Below are 17,017 nucleotides of genomic sequence, written 5' to 3'. Positions count from 1 at the left end.
GCTCCGGAAAGTCGGTCAACAAAGGCAAAAAGCCAACATCCCTTGGACCAGTGAGATGAGAAAACCAAGCAGCGGATGCTTACAGGTAGCAGGGGCTTAGGTCATCTACCAACAGGCCTTTCCATTGCTACTGATCAGCTGTTCCCACCTACAGGTGACAGTATAGCATTAGGTATTGGTTGTAAAACACAAAACCAAAATAGTAGACTTAAATACGTAGAACTTAGTTTTCCTCACACGGATCTATGCAGACTGACAGCTCTGTGCTCCCTCTGTATTGTTCCTCAATCACCTTCGCCTCCGCCTCTGTCTCTAAGTATAAGGCAGCTGTTCTGACGGCAGCCTTCCTCTATATTTCAGGGCCCAGATAAGGAAAGGGCACCACCCACCTCCAAAGACGCTTCATGCAACACAGGCATAGTATGTTCATATCCCAATGTCTAAAATATCATCTCTTGGCTAAGTAAGAGCAAGGAGACTGAGAAACCTAATCCTATTCTCCGTTAAACTAAAAATTTGGAGCAAGTGTGGGAGGGGAAAAAGCATACTGGTGGCATCTGGAAGTTTCCGTCTCAAGTAGCCAGTCTCTCACATAACACACATAAACCAGCCAAGCGTTTCCTCAGTGACCCGTCCTTCTCAGGACTCCATTTGCTCCAAGGAATCACAAGGTCAAAACTTCGACAATGTGCCTGATACCCCACTGGAAGAAGAGCATAATTCCCTATTTACATCTGTGGTCTGAAATGCAGGTGTGAGCTCTAAAGACGATATAGTGTGTGTGTGGGGGGGGGAGGGTGTTTAGGGAAAAGGTGTTGGTGCCGGGTGTTACTAAAGACAGAAACCATGACCTTGCACTTACCCAGCCAACCACCACTGAGCTACATCTCCAGCCCCTCCCAGACTCCGCCCTACAGCACAGGGCCCTGTTGACCATTGTCGACTGGTCAAAAGACTCTTCTTCAGGTCTTGGAAGTAAACAGAAACAAGTTCCTCTGAGGCTGTGTGGGGCATGAAGGTGGCTCACAGCCAGGTTTCCTGTCTTGAGGAAGAGCAACGCTGGGAGAATGATGAGGGCACCAACAGAAGGGGTAACACCCGGCTGTGGGTAACGTGGGAACTCCTCCAGCCCAGCTACTTTTGACCTTCCAAAGCCACATGGCCTAACTTCGCTGGTATCTTCTATTTCTATATTTAGTTAGGTTTTGTCTTTTCAAGACAGGGTTTATCTGTGTAACCCTGACTGTCCTGGAACTTACTCTGTAGACCAGGAACTCACAGAGATTCACCTGCTTCCGCCTCCCCAGTGCTGAGATTACAGGAGTACACCAATGCCTGGCTTAATATTTTTATTTTCTGAGAAAGGGTCTCATAAGTAGTCCAGGCTGGCTTTGAACTCAGGATCCTCCTGTCTCTGTCTCCAAAGAGCTGGGTCTATAAGCAGACATATTTGCCTATAAAAAAATTATGGGTTCTGCTCATTTTTCTCTTTCACTGTATCTCTTCGGAATTAAGTTCCTGGTACCTTCAAATAAAAAGAAGCCCTGACCACCACGTGGAGGAAGGCTTCTCAGGAGAGGTGGTCAGCGGTGATGGTGCCGTCTCTAATCCCACTTGGGAGGCCAATACAGAATTACAATTTGGTACCAATCTGGGCCACATAGCAAAACCAAACCTTCAGTAATGAACAGTGATGAGCACAGAAGGGGAAGAGGAGGCTGAGGGAACACTGAAGCCACAGTGAAGGGCACGTAGAAAACGCTGACGAAATAAACATGCGAGGGAAGTCTTCCAGCTCTGAGGCTGAAGGACAAGTTTGTAGAGTTACACTCCATGGTCATCCTATGTAGAACTAATCTAGTCCTGGAGAAGTTGGCAACTGAGAGGGGAGTCCTTTCCTTGTCCTGAGGCAGAGCCACCCTGCAGGTGGACAGGTCTATGTGGGTGGGGCCTGTGCCCTTGGCCACCATGCAATACATCTGCAGCCGAAGTCTTAGGGCCTCTTTTCTCAACCTCTAAACGAGACATCGGTCAATGCCACAAAACCCAGTGCTGACAAGAGCGCTTCCGGACCAAGTACAGCTGTGGAAATTCCACACTCACTCTGGATGGACACACTCAGCATCCACTTGAGAACCTACTAACACTAGGCAACATGCTTGACCTGTGGCCCCCCTTCTGGCATGCAGGCACACATGGAAAGAATGCTGCACACATAATAAATAAATAAATCTTTTTTAAAAAAAAACAAAAACAAAATGACCCTTCAAAAGATGTGCTCACAGGCCAAGCTAATCTAGACAATCCATCGGTGAAACTCCCTTCCTGGGTAATTCTAGATCATGTCAGGTTGACAACACTCACCTGCAGGGAGATGGAGAGGACTGCTGTGCAGGTAAGAGCACAGACTGCTCTTTCCAGAGTACCCGAGCTCAATTCCCAGCACTCATGTCAGGCAGCGCATAATCACTAACTCCAGCTCCAGGGGAGTCCAGCACCTCTGGCCTCTGTGGGTACTTGCATAAATATATGCATGCATGCATGCATGTGCACATGTCCAGATACACACACACACACACACACACCAGCTTACAAAAATACATCTTAAAAACCAGAACAAGGGCTGGAGAGATGGCTCAGAGGTTAAGAGCATTGTCTGCTCTTCCAAAGGTTCTGAGTTCAATTCCCAGCAACCACATGGTGGCTCACAACCATCTGTAATGAGGTCTGGTGCCCTCTTCTGGCCTGCAGGCATACACACAGACAGAATATTGTATACATAATAAAAATAAATGTTAAAAAATTACTTAAAAAAAAACCAGAACAAACTACCCACATCAATATAGGGTATAAACAGGAAGTCAGAATGAGAGTAAGTGTGTATGACTCCATGCCAATTAGGAGGAAGAAGATCAGGGATCGAAAGCATTGGCTCTGTTTGGAGGACATTAGCATGCTTGCCTAGCATGCACAAGGTCCTTAGTTTGTTTCCCAGCGCTACAGAATGTGTGTGTGGGGGGGGGGGGGAGAAAAGGAGAAAAAGAAGAATGCTGGAGGGAGGCTGGGCAGTTAAGAGCACTGGCTGCTCTTGCAGAGGACCTGGGTTCAGTTCTCAGCACCCACGTGGCATCTTACAACTGCCTGTAACTCCAGTCCCAGGGGATCTGATGGCCCTTTCTGGCCTCTGTTGCCACCACACACACACACACACAGCACCCAGCTTTGTGGTGTAGCTCTGCCATTCTTTCCCATTTCCTCCACCTCTTTATTATGTGAGGATTAGATCACAAATATATACAAAGAACAGGGCCCAGTGCTAAGTAACTTTGTGTGCTCGTGTGTGCAGGGGCTAGAAGACAACCTCAGGCTTTGTTCCTCCAGAGCCATCCACCCTGTCTATCCTTTTTAAAACAGGGTCTCGCACTAGCTACACTGGCGGGCCGGTGAGCCCCAGGGATCGGCCTCTGTTTATCTCCCCGGTGCTAGGACTATAATATGCACCACCACTGTCAGCTTTAAAAACAAATAACAACAAACAAACATGGGTTTTGAGGACCTCTTGCTTATGTGACAAACACGCCCCCAAGTCCCACAGTAACTTCTTGCTAACTGTGACCCAGGGCCAAACAGCTGCCCCAGAAAGGATGGTGGAACTGTTCCAGTAAGTTGGGGATGGGTTAGGTTGGGCCCTGAGTCCTGTCTACCTGTTTACCTCTATTTCCCCCAGGTCTGATGTCTTACCTACCTGGTCCTAAGTCCCTGGGACTTTAGTGACGCCCTCTTGGTAACAAGATAAGCCTCACTGGGCCTGTTGAAAGCCTGTATCCTGAGTACCATGCTAAAAGTGGGTGAGAGCAACCGGCTAGCTTAAAGGAATTCTAACACACAGAATCTCTCAGCTTCATCAAACGCAAATGCTGACAAGCCACAGTTGTCTTTCTCACACAACAAAAAATCAACACTGTACACAGTTGTGTATACCTATGGTTCAAGAACTCAGGAGGCAAAGGACCAGTCTAGGCTGTATAGTAAGACTGTGTCCAAAGGAGGGACACACATGGGCAGCCATGAACATACACACACACACACGTACATGCACACACACGCACATGCACGAGCAAGCAGGCAGATGGACAGACGGACAGACGCAGAGGAGAAAAATTCCAAATATTCTTGTGCTTGATGACAACACACGAACTGGTTTTAAAGCAATGGAGGATCTGGAGAGATGGCTTAGCAGTTAAGAGCACTGATTGCCCTTCTAGAAGAGCCAGCACCCACATGACAGTTTGTAACTCTCTCTAGCTCCAGTTCCAAGGAGCTACGACATCCTCTTTGGGCCTCCATGGGCACTGCATGCACACAGTACACAGGCATTCAGGCAGGCAAAACACTCAACTGTACAAGATAGAAATAATGTAAAAATATTAAAAAACAAACAATGGAAGGGGAAGTCCAGGACTCAACAGGAACAGTCTCAGGGAAACCTGGAGCTCAGAGGGTATGGCTAACAGAAGCTGCCAGCTGGCTTCGCCCCTACTTCTCACACTCAAACCACTATCTTTGCCTTCCTGAGCCATGGTTTTGAACTGATTTCAGGCAGAGACTCAGTTGGCACTGGGTTCTTAACAGTCTGGAGACTTGTTTCGGGGCAAGGTCATCCACATATTAACCACAGGTCCCATCCCAAAATAGCACCTTGAATGTAGGCATAGAGGTGCACGCCTTTAACCCCAGTACTTGGGAGGCAGAAGCAGGCGATCTCCAGTTTACATAGTGAATTTCAGGATAGCTAGAAATACCCAGTGAGTTCCTGTCTCAAATATTAATAAAATAATAATAATTATAATGACTGTGGCTGGGGAGGAGCAGGGGAGGATGAGGACAAGGTCTTTAAACCCACAGTCCAGTCAGATGTTCTGAAATCAGTCTCAACAGAACAATAGGGCACTCTGGGGATTGTTCACGTGCCAAATTTCTATCCGTCACTTCTACCTGGGAACAACTACCTGGTGATTCTGAAATGAGATCACAAGGTCACGAATCTGAAGACTAGGGAGCCCTACAAACCTGGAACTAGCTCCAGATGAACTAGAGCTCTGCCCAGCCCAGAAAGTTCCTGAATGTCGAGAGCCAGTAACCACCGGGTAGGAAGGCCCCTCTCCTACAAAGGGAACTGCTGGACAGCACAACCACACAGAGCCAGAAGGAGAACACAGGAGTTCTACTTCAGAGTTGCAGAGATAGTACTTCTTCATTGAGAACCGATGGAGGAGTAGGGAAATTGACATTTAGCCAGTTGCCTCTGGCAGTGCTGGAGAAACAAGCGGCTTCTGTTCCATAGAGGGCAGAGCCGTGAAGCTGCTCTTCAGGCCAGTACAGTCACTCTCTCCTACACTTCATTCAGCGAGCGCCAAGTTCATAGACTGCAGCCGCTCTGTCTCTTGGCAGATGTATTGCTCCACCGTGTCGCACTCAGCTAGGAACACCTATGAGACAGACACAGGCAGTGAAATTCCAGGCCTTCCGAGGACAACCACTGCCCATATGAGGCTCTTTATTCAGTCATCTGAGGAGCCTGTTGATCAGATGCCCAAACTGATTAAATCAAATACACAGGGACAAGAATCCCCATCTCGGGTCATGCTAATAAATAAACAGTAACAACAGACCATGCCTCTTAGTTAGTTCATTTTTTGAGACAGGGTTTCTCTGTTTAACAGCCCTAGCTGACATGGAACTAGTTCTGTAGACCAGGCTGGCCTGGAACTCACAGAGATCCACCTGCCTCTGCCTCATGAGTGCTGGGATTAAAGGCAGGTGCCACCATCACCCAGCCAGACCATGCCTCCTAACCACGGTTCTACACTTCCCTGTTTTGAGCAGATAAACACACATACCAACACACTAAATATATTACAGCCTCTCATGTATTACCATATAACTCACCTGAACCTTTTTTACCAAATTCTTCCTTTTTAGCCTGCTGTCTTTAAAATTTTCTGGTAGGACCTATGGAAGAAACAGTTCACAACAGACATCTGTAATGGCAGTGACAAGAGACAATACACCCAACAGGTCCCCAATATAAGTAAGATGTGCACTTTCAGACATCATCTCTCCCATTCTGCATCCTATGAGGCTCCTCTCATGGCTCTTGTTCCTATGAATGGTCCCTCCCTTGATTGCAATGTCTGGGCTGTAACCTGATCTGAAACACAGATTTTGTTTCTTCACTGTTTCCTACATACAGATCCTATTATGCCAGGAAAAGTACCTTCTGTTGTTTTGGGGTTTGCTTATTTGCTTGTTTGTTTGGCTGGTTTTTCGAAACCGGGTTTCTCTGTATATCCCTGGCTGTCCTGGAACTCACTCTGTAGACCAAGCTGGCCTCAAACTCACAGAGATCTGCCTGCCTCTCAAGTACTGGGATTAAAGGTGTGCACCACCGTCGCCTGGCTGTTTTGTTCTTTTTAACCCCTCTGTCACAACAGAACTCCAAGCCCAGAGGAATTGACTCTCAAGAATACAGCATCAAGCTAGAGATACCCTTACATTAATCTGTTAAAGAAAGCTTGGGTCAGCGATTCAACAGCCTCCCAAGATCTGGCTATGACTGAAGCCTGTAGAAGAAACAAGCTCAATGACATCACAACCTGAGGTTTAGAAAAACAAAGACCCATGTTTCCTTAACTACAAGATTATAAAATTCTTAGGTTCCGGTCCACAACCACACACACACACACACGTTTGTCATCTATATTACAAAAGCCCTGTGTTGGTGGGCTGTGAATGCCCAGGTCAGAACAGAAATTCCATATATTCACCCAGAACCTAGCATGCTATCCTAGTTTCCTCCCTGTTGTGTGATAAAACACTCTGATCAATTGGGGGAGGAAAGAGTTTGTTTGGCTTAGACTACCAGGTCACACAGTCCGTTATCAATGAAGCCAGGGCAAAAACCATGGAGGAACGCTGCTTGCTGGCTCACACTTTAGCTTTCCTTCTAAGGTTTATTTCTTTTAATTTTAATGGATGTTTTGTCTATATGTCTATCTGCACCATATGCATGCCTGATACCCGAGGAGGCCAGAGATGACATAGATCCCCTGGAATTAGAGTTAAAGATGGTTGTGAGCCACTATGTAGGTTCTGGGAGTCAAACCCAGGTCCTCTAGAAGAGTAAGCAGTAGTATTAACCACTGAACCGTCTCTCTAGCTCAAAGATAGCTTTCTTATCCAGTCCAAGACCAGCTATCTAGGGTGATGCAACCCATAATGGGCTATTTCAATTACCCAAACAACCTCACCCCCTCCACGTGCCCATGGGCCACCCTAATCTGGGTACCATCAATTGAGAGGCACTTCTTAGGGACCTCTAGGCGGTGCTGACAGCTAAAGCTAACTAGGACACACAGTATCTGGCACACAATAGTAGATGCTCGCATCCCTGAGTAACAATAGAAGTGCTATGCTGGCAGAGCGAAATGGACGGAAATACTGTCATTAAGAGCTAGCACCTCTAAGCTGAGTATTACTTACCATTGTGTCAATCTCTTCCAAGATCTTCATGAACTGCTCAATTGTGGCCTTTACTTTCCTATCAAGTTTGCAGAGAGCCTCTGCTTGCAATTCCTTAGCCAGAAAACCCTGTGAAGGAAAAGGGCGTTACCGTAAGTGTTTCTTGAGAGTTGTGGAAAGCCACGCCACTATACTGATGAAGTGACCCAGAGTTTACCTCTGCTCTAATAAGCCAGGCTGAATCCCTTTTGACAATTAGAAATGCTGACCTTGGCCAGTCTAAGAATCCTAGCAGGCTGCAGGCTACTGTTTCTCATGTGGTCCACTGGGCTCTGAATGCCTCTAAGGCCTAACTAGAGTATAGCCCTTGGTCACAAGGGTACACGTGCACTTAAGAGGCAGACATCAGGGCTGGAGAGATGGCTTAGAGGTTAAGAGCACTGACTGCTCTTCCAGAGGTCCTGAGTTCAATTCCCAGCAACCACATGGTAGCTCACAGCCATCCGTAATGAGATCTGGTGCCCTCTTCTGGCCAGCAAACATACAGACAGACAGAACACTGTATATATAATAAATAAATCTTTAAAAAAAAAAAAAGAGGCAGACATCAGAGCACAAGGCATCGAAGGTCGGCCTGAGGTATCTTTGTCAAACACTCTCTGTTTGGTGGTTTGAACAGAAATGGGCACCCTCAGCTCATATATTTGGATGCTCAATCTTGAGGGAGTGGCACTACTTGACAAGGACTAAGAGGTGTGGCCTTGTTAGAGTAAGTATAGCCTTGTGGGAGGAAGTATGTCACTGGGCTTTGGGTGTTCAAATGCTCAAGCCAGGCCCAGTGCCTCTCTCTTCCTGCTGCCTACACAGACAAGTCCGTATGATAACAGAGGATGACTATATTTATTTTAGTTCTGTTTTGAGACAGGGTGGTCTCCAAGTCACTGCTTAGTCAATGCTGCCCTTGAGCTCCTGATTCCTCCACCTCAGAAGAACTGGGATTACAGGTGTGCAAAACCACACCTGGCTCAAGCAGCACTCTCCTTAATAAACCACCTTGCTTGCTATTCATTCACATCTCGAAGACTAATGATCTGCTAACTGATGGCTGAGCAGGAATTTCTGAGGATGGCTATCAAAGCAGTGACAAATGCATATTTTACAACACACAGCAAGAAGTTCAAAATTACTCAGAAATCCAAACTCAGTGGGAACTCCTTCTGTACCTGTGTTGCTTTTATTGGTTAATGAATAAAGCTGCTTTGGCCTATGGCAGGGAGAACAGAGGTAGGCAGGAAAACTAAACTAAATGCTGGGAGAAAGTAGGCGGAGTCAGGGAGACACCAAGGAGAAAGATGCCAGCCAGAGCCTGCCAGAACCTTGCCCATAGGCCATGACCCTGTAGTGAAGCACAGATTAATTAAGAGATGGGTTAATTTAAGATTACAAGCTATCTAGAAACATGCATAAGCTAACAGACCAAGCAGTATTTTAATTAATACAGTTTCTGTGTGATTATTTTGGGTCTGGGATGCTGGGAAACAAACAGGCAACCTCCACCTACATTATCAAAAACAATCACAACTGTTCAAAAAAAATTCATGTCTAAGGGTATTCAAAGAAGCATCATATGTAACAGAAAAAAATTATTAGGTAAAACAAAAAAGAATAGAAACTAGCCTAGATAAAACATGATATGCAACAAAATATGACCATTTTCAATGAGACCAGAAAATGTTAACTTTTTAGTCAATAAAAGAACAATTCACCAAATGTACATCATATTGAAATTTTTAATAAAATGATAAAAAATATTTTTCAGAACAACAGTATCTCTGGATCACAGGTACATACTTACACACAAGAAGATCAGTAAGGGCACGGAGTTTAGGGAGTGAAGGGCCTTGGTCTGAATCTATTTGTACAAACATTTAAAACTCTTGTATAAGTACCACAAATTATTATTATTTTATTATCTGGTTTTTAGAGACAGGATTTCTCTGTGTAGCTCTGGCCATCCTGGAACTCACTCTGTAGACCAGTGTGGCCATGAACTCAGAGATCTGCCTGCCTTTTGTCTTTTGAGTGCTGGGATTAAAGACCTGGTTGTCACTGCCCAGCACAAATTAATTTTATAATCAAAGGACAAAACAGGACAGGGGAGATGGCTCAGTAATTAAGGCCTGAGCTGTGCTCCTAGCATCCACATGGAGGCTTACAACTTCATGTAGCTCCAGCTCTAGGAGAATTGGAGGCCCTGGCCTCCCTGGCCACCAGGACCCCCATGCACATACTCTCTGGGAGAATTGGAGGCCGTGGCCTCCCTGGCCACCAGGATTCCCATGCACATACTCTGGGAGAACTGGAGGCCCTGGCCTCCCTGGCCACCAGGACTCCCAAGCACATACTCTGGGAGAACTGGAGGCCCTGGCCTCCCTGGCCACCAAGACTCCCATGCATATACTCTGGGAGAACTGGAGGCCCTGGCCTCCCTGGCCACCAAGACTCCCATGCACATACTCTGGGAGAATTGGAGGCCCTGGCCTCCCTGGCCACCAAGACTCCCATGCACATACTCTGGGAGAATTGGAGGCCCTGGCCTCCCTGGCCACCAGGACTCCCGTGCACATACTCTGGGAGAATTGGAGGCCCTGGCCTCCCTGGCCACCAGGACTCCCAAGCACATACTCTTACACATACGTACATAATCCTAAAATTAAATGGTTTTTTAAAAAGCCTACTAGATAATAATATCATACCACTAAATTAGAATTGAAATGGCTAAGTCACCTGTTGGATGCCAAAAAGTTCTTTGTTCAAATCTTCCAAGTGGTAAGCTGTCTTCTCTACAGATACCTCCAAATCTTTCAACTTCTTTAACTCAACTTCTTCCTCTGGATTGCTCTAACGCGAAGAATAAAAACAAGGTCAGTAATCACAAAGACTAGCTGCCTCTGTGAGAAGAACATCTGAACACCACTGCGCTAAGTCACTCTCTGAGGAGGACTGAACCAACCGCTGCAGTGAAGTGACCTAAGATCCCAATGCCCAAAGGTGGAATGTACTAGAATCCAGATGTGGCTCCCAGCTCTTAGCCAGCTCCAACTGAAACTACTACAGCTTCCTCAAACTGACCATGGGTACTGCCTGCTGCCCACACTGTTCTCACAGACCCTCTCCTTCCTCTCACCCACAGCTGGCAGCCAGAGCCAGTAGCTGCCTGCTTTCTTACACTCCCCTACACTGTTCATTCTTCTCCACGGCTAAATCTTAAGCCTAGTCCCCCAGGTGCCTCTGCGTCACAATGCAGGGTGGGCACAGTGCCCATCATGGCAGGGCAGGGCCACAGCCCTCACCTGTCACCGCTTTCTCTTGCCCCTTAGTTCAGTCTGAACCTTCCCACTCAGAGAGTGTTTTCTTCTTGTAGAATGGAAGGCAGCTCCTAAGACCCAAGCAAGAGTTCTTCCACGTAGTCTACAGCTCTAACAAAAGCTCTCCTGAAAATTCTAAGTATAGCCTGCCCCTGGCACATTTTAACTACATCGAGGTAGCAGAAGCCTAATCACCAGAGTAGAAAAGCACAGATACTGCACCTACCAAACTGGTAATCTCACCAGACCTCACTCAAGGGGGACGCCACCAATGCTGAACCTGGGTAACCAATTTGGTCTCTCTTATTTTTTTTTTTTTTTTGGTTTTTCAAGACAGAGCTGCTCTGTGGAGCACTGGCTGTCCTGAACTCGGTATGTAGACCAGGCTGGTCTCAAAGGCAGAAGTTCACTTCCTCTTCCTCTCAAGTGCTGGAGTTAAAGATGAGCACCACCACCGCCCGGCCAATTTGGTCTTCTATACTGAATCATGTATGGTTCTTTAGTCATTCGATTTAAAATTTTGATGAAAAAAGCAATTTACCTTTTCCCCAATTAGCATGACTCGGCAACCATTTTGTATTCCAAGTGCTGACAATGGTGTCTCCATTTCTTTCAGAGATTTTCCTGAAAAAAGCAAAGGCATGCCAAATTGTATCATCTGTACAACACTAAAACTAGACTTTGGCTAATGTACATGAGAAAGAAGTGGGATTGGAGCCCCGCCACTAGCAGTGGCATTACTGACATTGAATAGCTGCAGGAAAGAGTCAGTTTTCTTTGAGGTGTGACCCTTATAGGTCTGCCTCATTCAGGGCAGGCCCTGTATGGACTCAAATGGAGGAAGGGGCGAAACGCGGGCAAGGAAATGAGTATGAGCAAATACATTGTGTGAATTTATCATAAAACTATTGTTATTTAAAAACAGAAATACAAATCTAACCTAAAAGGGGGCCTGAGAGATGGTGCAATGGTTAAGAGCTGTGGTTGCTCTTCTAGAGGAAACCTACACAGAGCACTCAGGAGGCAGAGGCAAGCAGATGTCTGTGAGCTCAAGCCTAGAATGGGCTGCAGACCAAGACCACGTTCCAGGCCAGCACAGACTACATAATGAAACCCTGTCTCAAGAACCAAAACCAGGGCTGGAGAGATGGCTCAGAGGTTAAGAGCATTGCCTGTTCTTCAGAAGGTCCTAAGTTCAATTCACAACCATCTGTAATGGGGTCTGGTGCCCTCTTCTGGCCTGCAGGCATACACACAGAATACTGTATACATACTAAATAAAAAGATATTTAAAAAAAAAAAAGAACCAAAACCAACCAAACCAACAAAAAGCTTCATGTTTGCTAACAATAAAAAGATAAATTGGAATTCTTTTTAAATGTCTTTACCTGATAATGTCATTTCTTGATATTTATCCTAAACAAATAACTGGAAATATATTTATATAACAACTATTAAAAATAATATTCAGAAACCCTGTCTCGAAAAGAAAAAAAAAAAAAAAAAAAAATAATATTCAGGGACAAAGTATTAATATAATTCATATAGTAGACATAGTTCTTTAAAATTTATTATTATTTTATGTATAGAGGTATTTTGCCTGAATGTATGCTTGTACATTATATGTGTGGCTGGTGCCAATGGAACTGGAATCCCCTGGAACTGGAGTTATTGACCAGTTTAGAGCCTCCATGTGGATGCTGGGAATTGAACCTGGGTCCTTCAGAAGAGGAGCCAGTGCTCTTAATGGCAGAGCCATCTCTCCAGTCCCTACAGGTTTTAAGATTTATCTTTATTTATTTGCTTTTTTTCAAGATAAGGTTTCTCTATGTAACAGCTTTGGCTGTTCTAGTACTTGCTTTGTAGACCAGGCGGGCCTGAGACTCATAGAGATCCTCTTGTCTCTGCCTCCCGAGTGCTGGGATTAAAGGCATACACACACCACCACCTCTGGGGATTTATTTTATTTTTAATAATGTATGTCTGTATGCATATGTTGGTATGTGCATGTGGCTACAGTTTCCATCTCTCCAGCTCCAAGAGATCATTTCTGTAAAATAAAAGATTTTTTAGTCATGAAAGCTCTTTTCGGGGATGAAAGATGGCTCATGGGTTAAGAACAATGACGGTCCTTCCAGAGGTCCTGAGTTCAATTCCCAGAAACCACATGGTGGCTCACAACCATCTATAATAAGATCTGGTGCCCTCTTCTTGCCTGCAGGGATACATGTAGACAGATGCTGTATACATAATTAATAAATAAATCTTAAAAAAAAAAGCTCTTTTCTTCTCAGGATATTTCAGTGAATGCAGGTAAACTCAATATTATAAAAAGAAAATGTAAAATACATGGGCTGAGGATAGGGCTTAGTGGTTTGGTACTTGCCTAGCATGTTTGATTAAACCACAATATCATTTTAAAAAAATTGGGAAGACCCAGAAAGACAAATATAATATGTACTCACTCATAAGTGACTTTTAGACATAAATCAAAACAAACAAACAACAAAAAAGCCTACAATTCACAATACCAGAGAACCTAGAGAACAAAGAGGACATGGATCTAAACTACATGGGAAGTAGAAAAAGACAAGATCTCCTGAGTAAATTGGGAACATGGGGATCATGGGAGATGGTAGAAGGGAAGAGGGGAAGAAGGAAGAGGGAAGAAGGGAGGAAGAAGAAGGGAGGGGAGCAGAGAAAAATATATAGCTCAATAAAAACAGTTTTAAAAATTAACAAGTAGCATTATCCACAAGAACATTTCTTCTTTATGCTTTCTGTTTTGAAACTTGATCTCCTGCCATTCTCTGTTCCTCTCCCCCTCCCCTTTCTCTCTGGCAGAGTCTGACTTATTACCCAGGTTGACATGGAACTGGCCTGCGTCTCCAGAGTACTAGGGTTATAGGTGTGTGTTACCATACTCAACTTTGAAAGATACGTTTCTATTGTCTTTCCAATTCAGAAAATTAAATTATTTAAAAAGGAAAAGACATGGGGCATGGTCATTCATAATCAGTTCCGAGATGGCTTGGGCTCTAGGAAACTATCACTTTCCCACCAAGAAAAAGGCAAAGATCTATGCTATGAAATATACATAAAATGCTTCCTATTACTATACTCTAAAGTTACGCCCTTGCCATAATGTTCATTATTAAATTCTTTACAATGACCGAAACCTAATGATATAAATCTGGCCCTATCATGTACTAGAATAACGGGTTCTATGGGAGTGGGGAGGCCGAGGATAGGAGGGGTGGGGAGGAGTCAGTGCCTCAGAAATCAGCACCAGCATCATAAACACACCCTGCCCATCCAGGCTCCTGTTCAGTTTGTTCAAAGCCTCTCTAATCAGCACTATGTCAAGTACTGGCAAGAACACTATCTCTGCTGTCATACTAACAAATCAGATATTAGGCAACTGAGGTGACTTTACTTAGTAGTAACTTCAATACAATCATGCAAAACATATAAAGGGAAGGCTGTCCATATGTTTTCTCAAAAAAGGTTAACATCTGTCATCATGTTACCCCAAATCTGATACTCATCCAGATGTTTGCAATGTCTAGTTAGAGCAGGTCCTTAATAAATACCTGGTAAATGAATGAAAGAAAGAAAATAGTTCTGCTTTGAAAACTGAAAGATGGGGCTAGAGAGATAGCTCAGTCATTAAGAGCATTTGCTGCTCTTACAGAACATCAGGGTTCAGGTCCCAGCACCCACATGGTAGCTCACAACCATCGGTAACTCCAGTTCCAGAGAAGCTGACACCGTCTCCTGGCCTTCGTGGGCACTGCACAAATGTGGTACACAGACATGTATGTCAGACAAACACCCATGCACACATTCACACACAGAAAACTGAAAGTCACCAGTAGGTAGGACTAAGCAATTTAAAATCTGTCCTTACAGGGTGGTGGTAGCACATGCCTTTAATCCCAGCACTCAGGAGACAGAGGCAGGCAGATCTCTGAATTCGAGGCCAACCAGGTCTACAGAGTGAGGTCCAGGACAGCCAGGACTACACAGAGAAGCCGTCTCCGAAAACTAAAATAACAAACAAATAAATAAAATGAAATCTGTCCTTTGGCTATAAGTACTCAAAAACAAATGAGAAGCACCTACCCTTAAATATGAGCTTCTGAAAAGGCAGTGGAACCCCCGTGGCCTCTTCCACAAGCTGAGCTAGGTCTTGCACACATGGTTCACTATTACCCTGCTGTGGGGTAACAAGAAGGTCATACCTCTCATTGCCTGGAAGGAAAGAAAAGCATTCAATGAAGACAACGCTTTCACATAAACCAAAAAGTAAGCTGATGCTGTCTTATGGTGCTGAGGATGGAATTCAGTGCCTTGAGCTTGCTGGGAAGGGCTCTACCACTGAGCTATGGCCCCAGCTAGAGTCACATTTGCATGCAATTGTATGCAATTACACATATACAATTATACAAGACTTGTTGCATGCCCTATCTTAAAACCCCAGGACAGCACCATACTGCCGCTATCAGTCTAATATAGACCTCCTTGAGGGAAACCTTCAACTGGCAGAGCAGAATCAGCCCTTAGATCTAGTTGATTCCAAAGTCCACACTTTCCATCACAGTCACCTGACTCCCTATTGTCTCCCCTGATTCACCCGCAAGGGGCTGTTGTCCTCCACGTCTTTCTTACTGGGCACACCTAAGTACACCATAATTAGTGCTTAGTAAAGACAAATGAATAAATCCATTTTTTAAAAACACAGGTGCCAATTCTTTCCTAAGTAGGTGGAGTCCAGGTCCAGCTTATTAGACTACTCTCCCAATTGATCCAGGGTCTGAAGGAGCCCTAGTTCCCATCTGTGCTTCACAGACCAGAAATCAGAGCCCTTTAAAAAAAAGAGACATCCATCTCAAGGTCACTCAAAGCTGCTGGACACAGAATCATGGTTTCCAGATGGCAAAGTATGTGGTTCTTTCCTAACTGCCTGGTTCTAAGGAAATCTCACGGATCCAGCTTTCTCGTGTACTTTCCAGTGATTGGTTCTGTTTTAATTTCACCAGGTGTCCAGAGAGTAACTCTTGGACCCACCGCCCACTGAACCTGCGGTTCTGTGACATTCAATACAGAAAGTACTCGGCAAGTTATGAACAGCCCGAAAAGGTAAGTTCAGACTTACAGGTAGATGTCCAGAACCACAAGAGTTCCACACACAAGATGGCCATATACAAGGCTGACACTTTATTACTGACGGCACACACTCAACTACGCTTCCAAAATAGAGGGCCTAACAGATGTCCAGGGACAAAACAAACTGGCCACACGGAAAGATGTCCTGACACCAGACCCAGGCAAAAACAAACCATTCACACGAACATAGCCAAGAGCCCATGCTTGGCTACAGATGGCCAAATTCACAGATCCCAACCCTACCTACGGAGCCCATTCTGGTACTCACTGTGGGTGACGGTCACGCTAACCCCAGTTGTTTCCATTTCCTCGGTCTGAACCATCTCCTCAATCTGGGCCATGTCCTCGGTCTGGGTCACCTCTTCGGCCACGGCCACCTCTTCGGTCTGGGTCGCCTCGTCGATCGTGATCACCTCCTCTAAATGGGTCACCTCCTTGGTCCCGGTCCCTTTCTTGCTGCGGGTCGCTTTCTTACCCCTGATCAAATCCCTGCAATGTGCCACCTTCTCGCTTTGAGCAGAGCGGGGACGGACTTTCTTCTTCATCCGCGGCAAGTAAGCGCCGGCGGCGGCGGCGCCCCTGGTGGATCGGTCATACCCGCTGGCTGTACTGCGGACAGAGGAACGCTGAGAGGGAGGCGAGCCGCGCTCGGCCAGGGGCTCCGACTGGCGCGACTCCCGGCCAGGCCGAGGGGCGCGCAGCCGGGGTCCCAGCGGCTCCCGGTCCCCTCGCGGTCTCCGAGGGCTGCTGCGATCCGCCAGGCCCGCGTTTGTTCACCGCCTCGCGGTGGCCGTCGACGGCACAGCCTTGCAACCCCGCCCTACTACTCACCGGCCCCACCCCATCTGCTCGCCACGCCCTCGGAACTGACCCCGCTCCAGGGCCCCGCCCTATCCGCCCAGCTGCGTCTAAGCCACACCCACTTGGCCGAGGCACCGCCCCATCCCTCCCCCAAGTCC

At 45.9% G+C, this 17,017-nt stretch overlaps 1 protein-coding gene across 1 annotated transcript; it reads right to left on the bottom strand.

Annotated features, from left to right (window-relative positions):
* Positions 1-4,408: 4,408 nt before the first annotated feature.
* On the bottom strand, positions 4,409-16,907 carry Bag1 (BAG cochaperone 1). Its single transcript, XM_041667550.1, has 7 exons — positions 16,327-16,907; positions 15,015-15,143; positions 11,431-11,513; positions 10,309-10,422; positions 7,543-7,650; positions 5,950-6,012; positions 4,409-5,489 (listed from the first exon to the last, which is right to left on the bottom strand). The coding sequence occupies exons 1-7, from the start codon at positions 16,601-16,603 to the stop codon at positions 5,400-5,402; spliced, it is 864 nt and encodes a 287-aa protein (XP_041523484.1). The 5' UTR covers positions 16,604-16,907; the 3' UTR covers positions 4,409-5,399.
* Positions 16,908-17,017: the final 110 nt, after the last annotated feature.

The sequence above is a fragment of the Microtus oregoni genome, unplaced genomic scaffold (assembly GCF_018167655.1).
Source record: "Microtus oregoni isolate MIOR12 unplaced genomic scaffold, Mior012 000017F_ref0000208, whole genome shotgun sequence".
Taxonomy (NCBI): Eukaryota; Metazoa; Chordata; class Mammalia; order Rodentia; family Cricetidae; genus Microtus; species Microtus oregoni.
The sequence above is the reverse complement of the archived record's forward strand: the minus strand, read 5'-3'. Positions and strand labels throughout refer to the sequence as shown.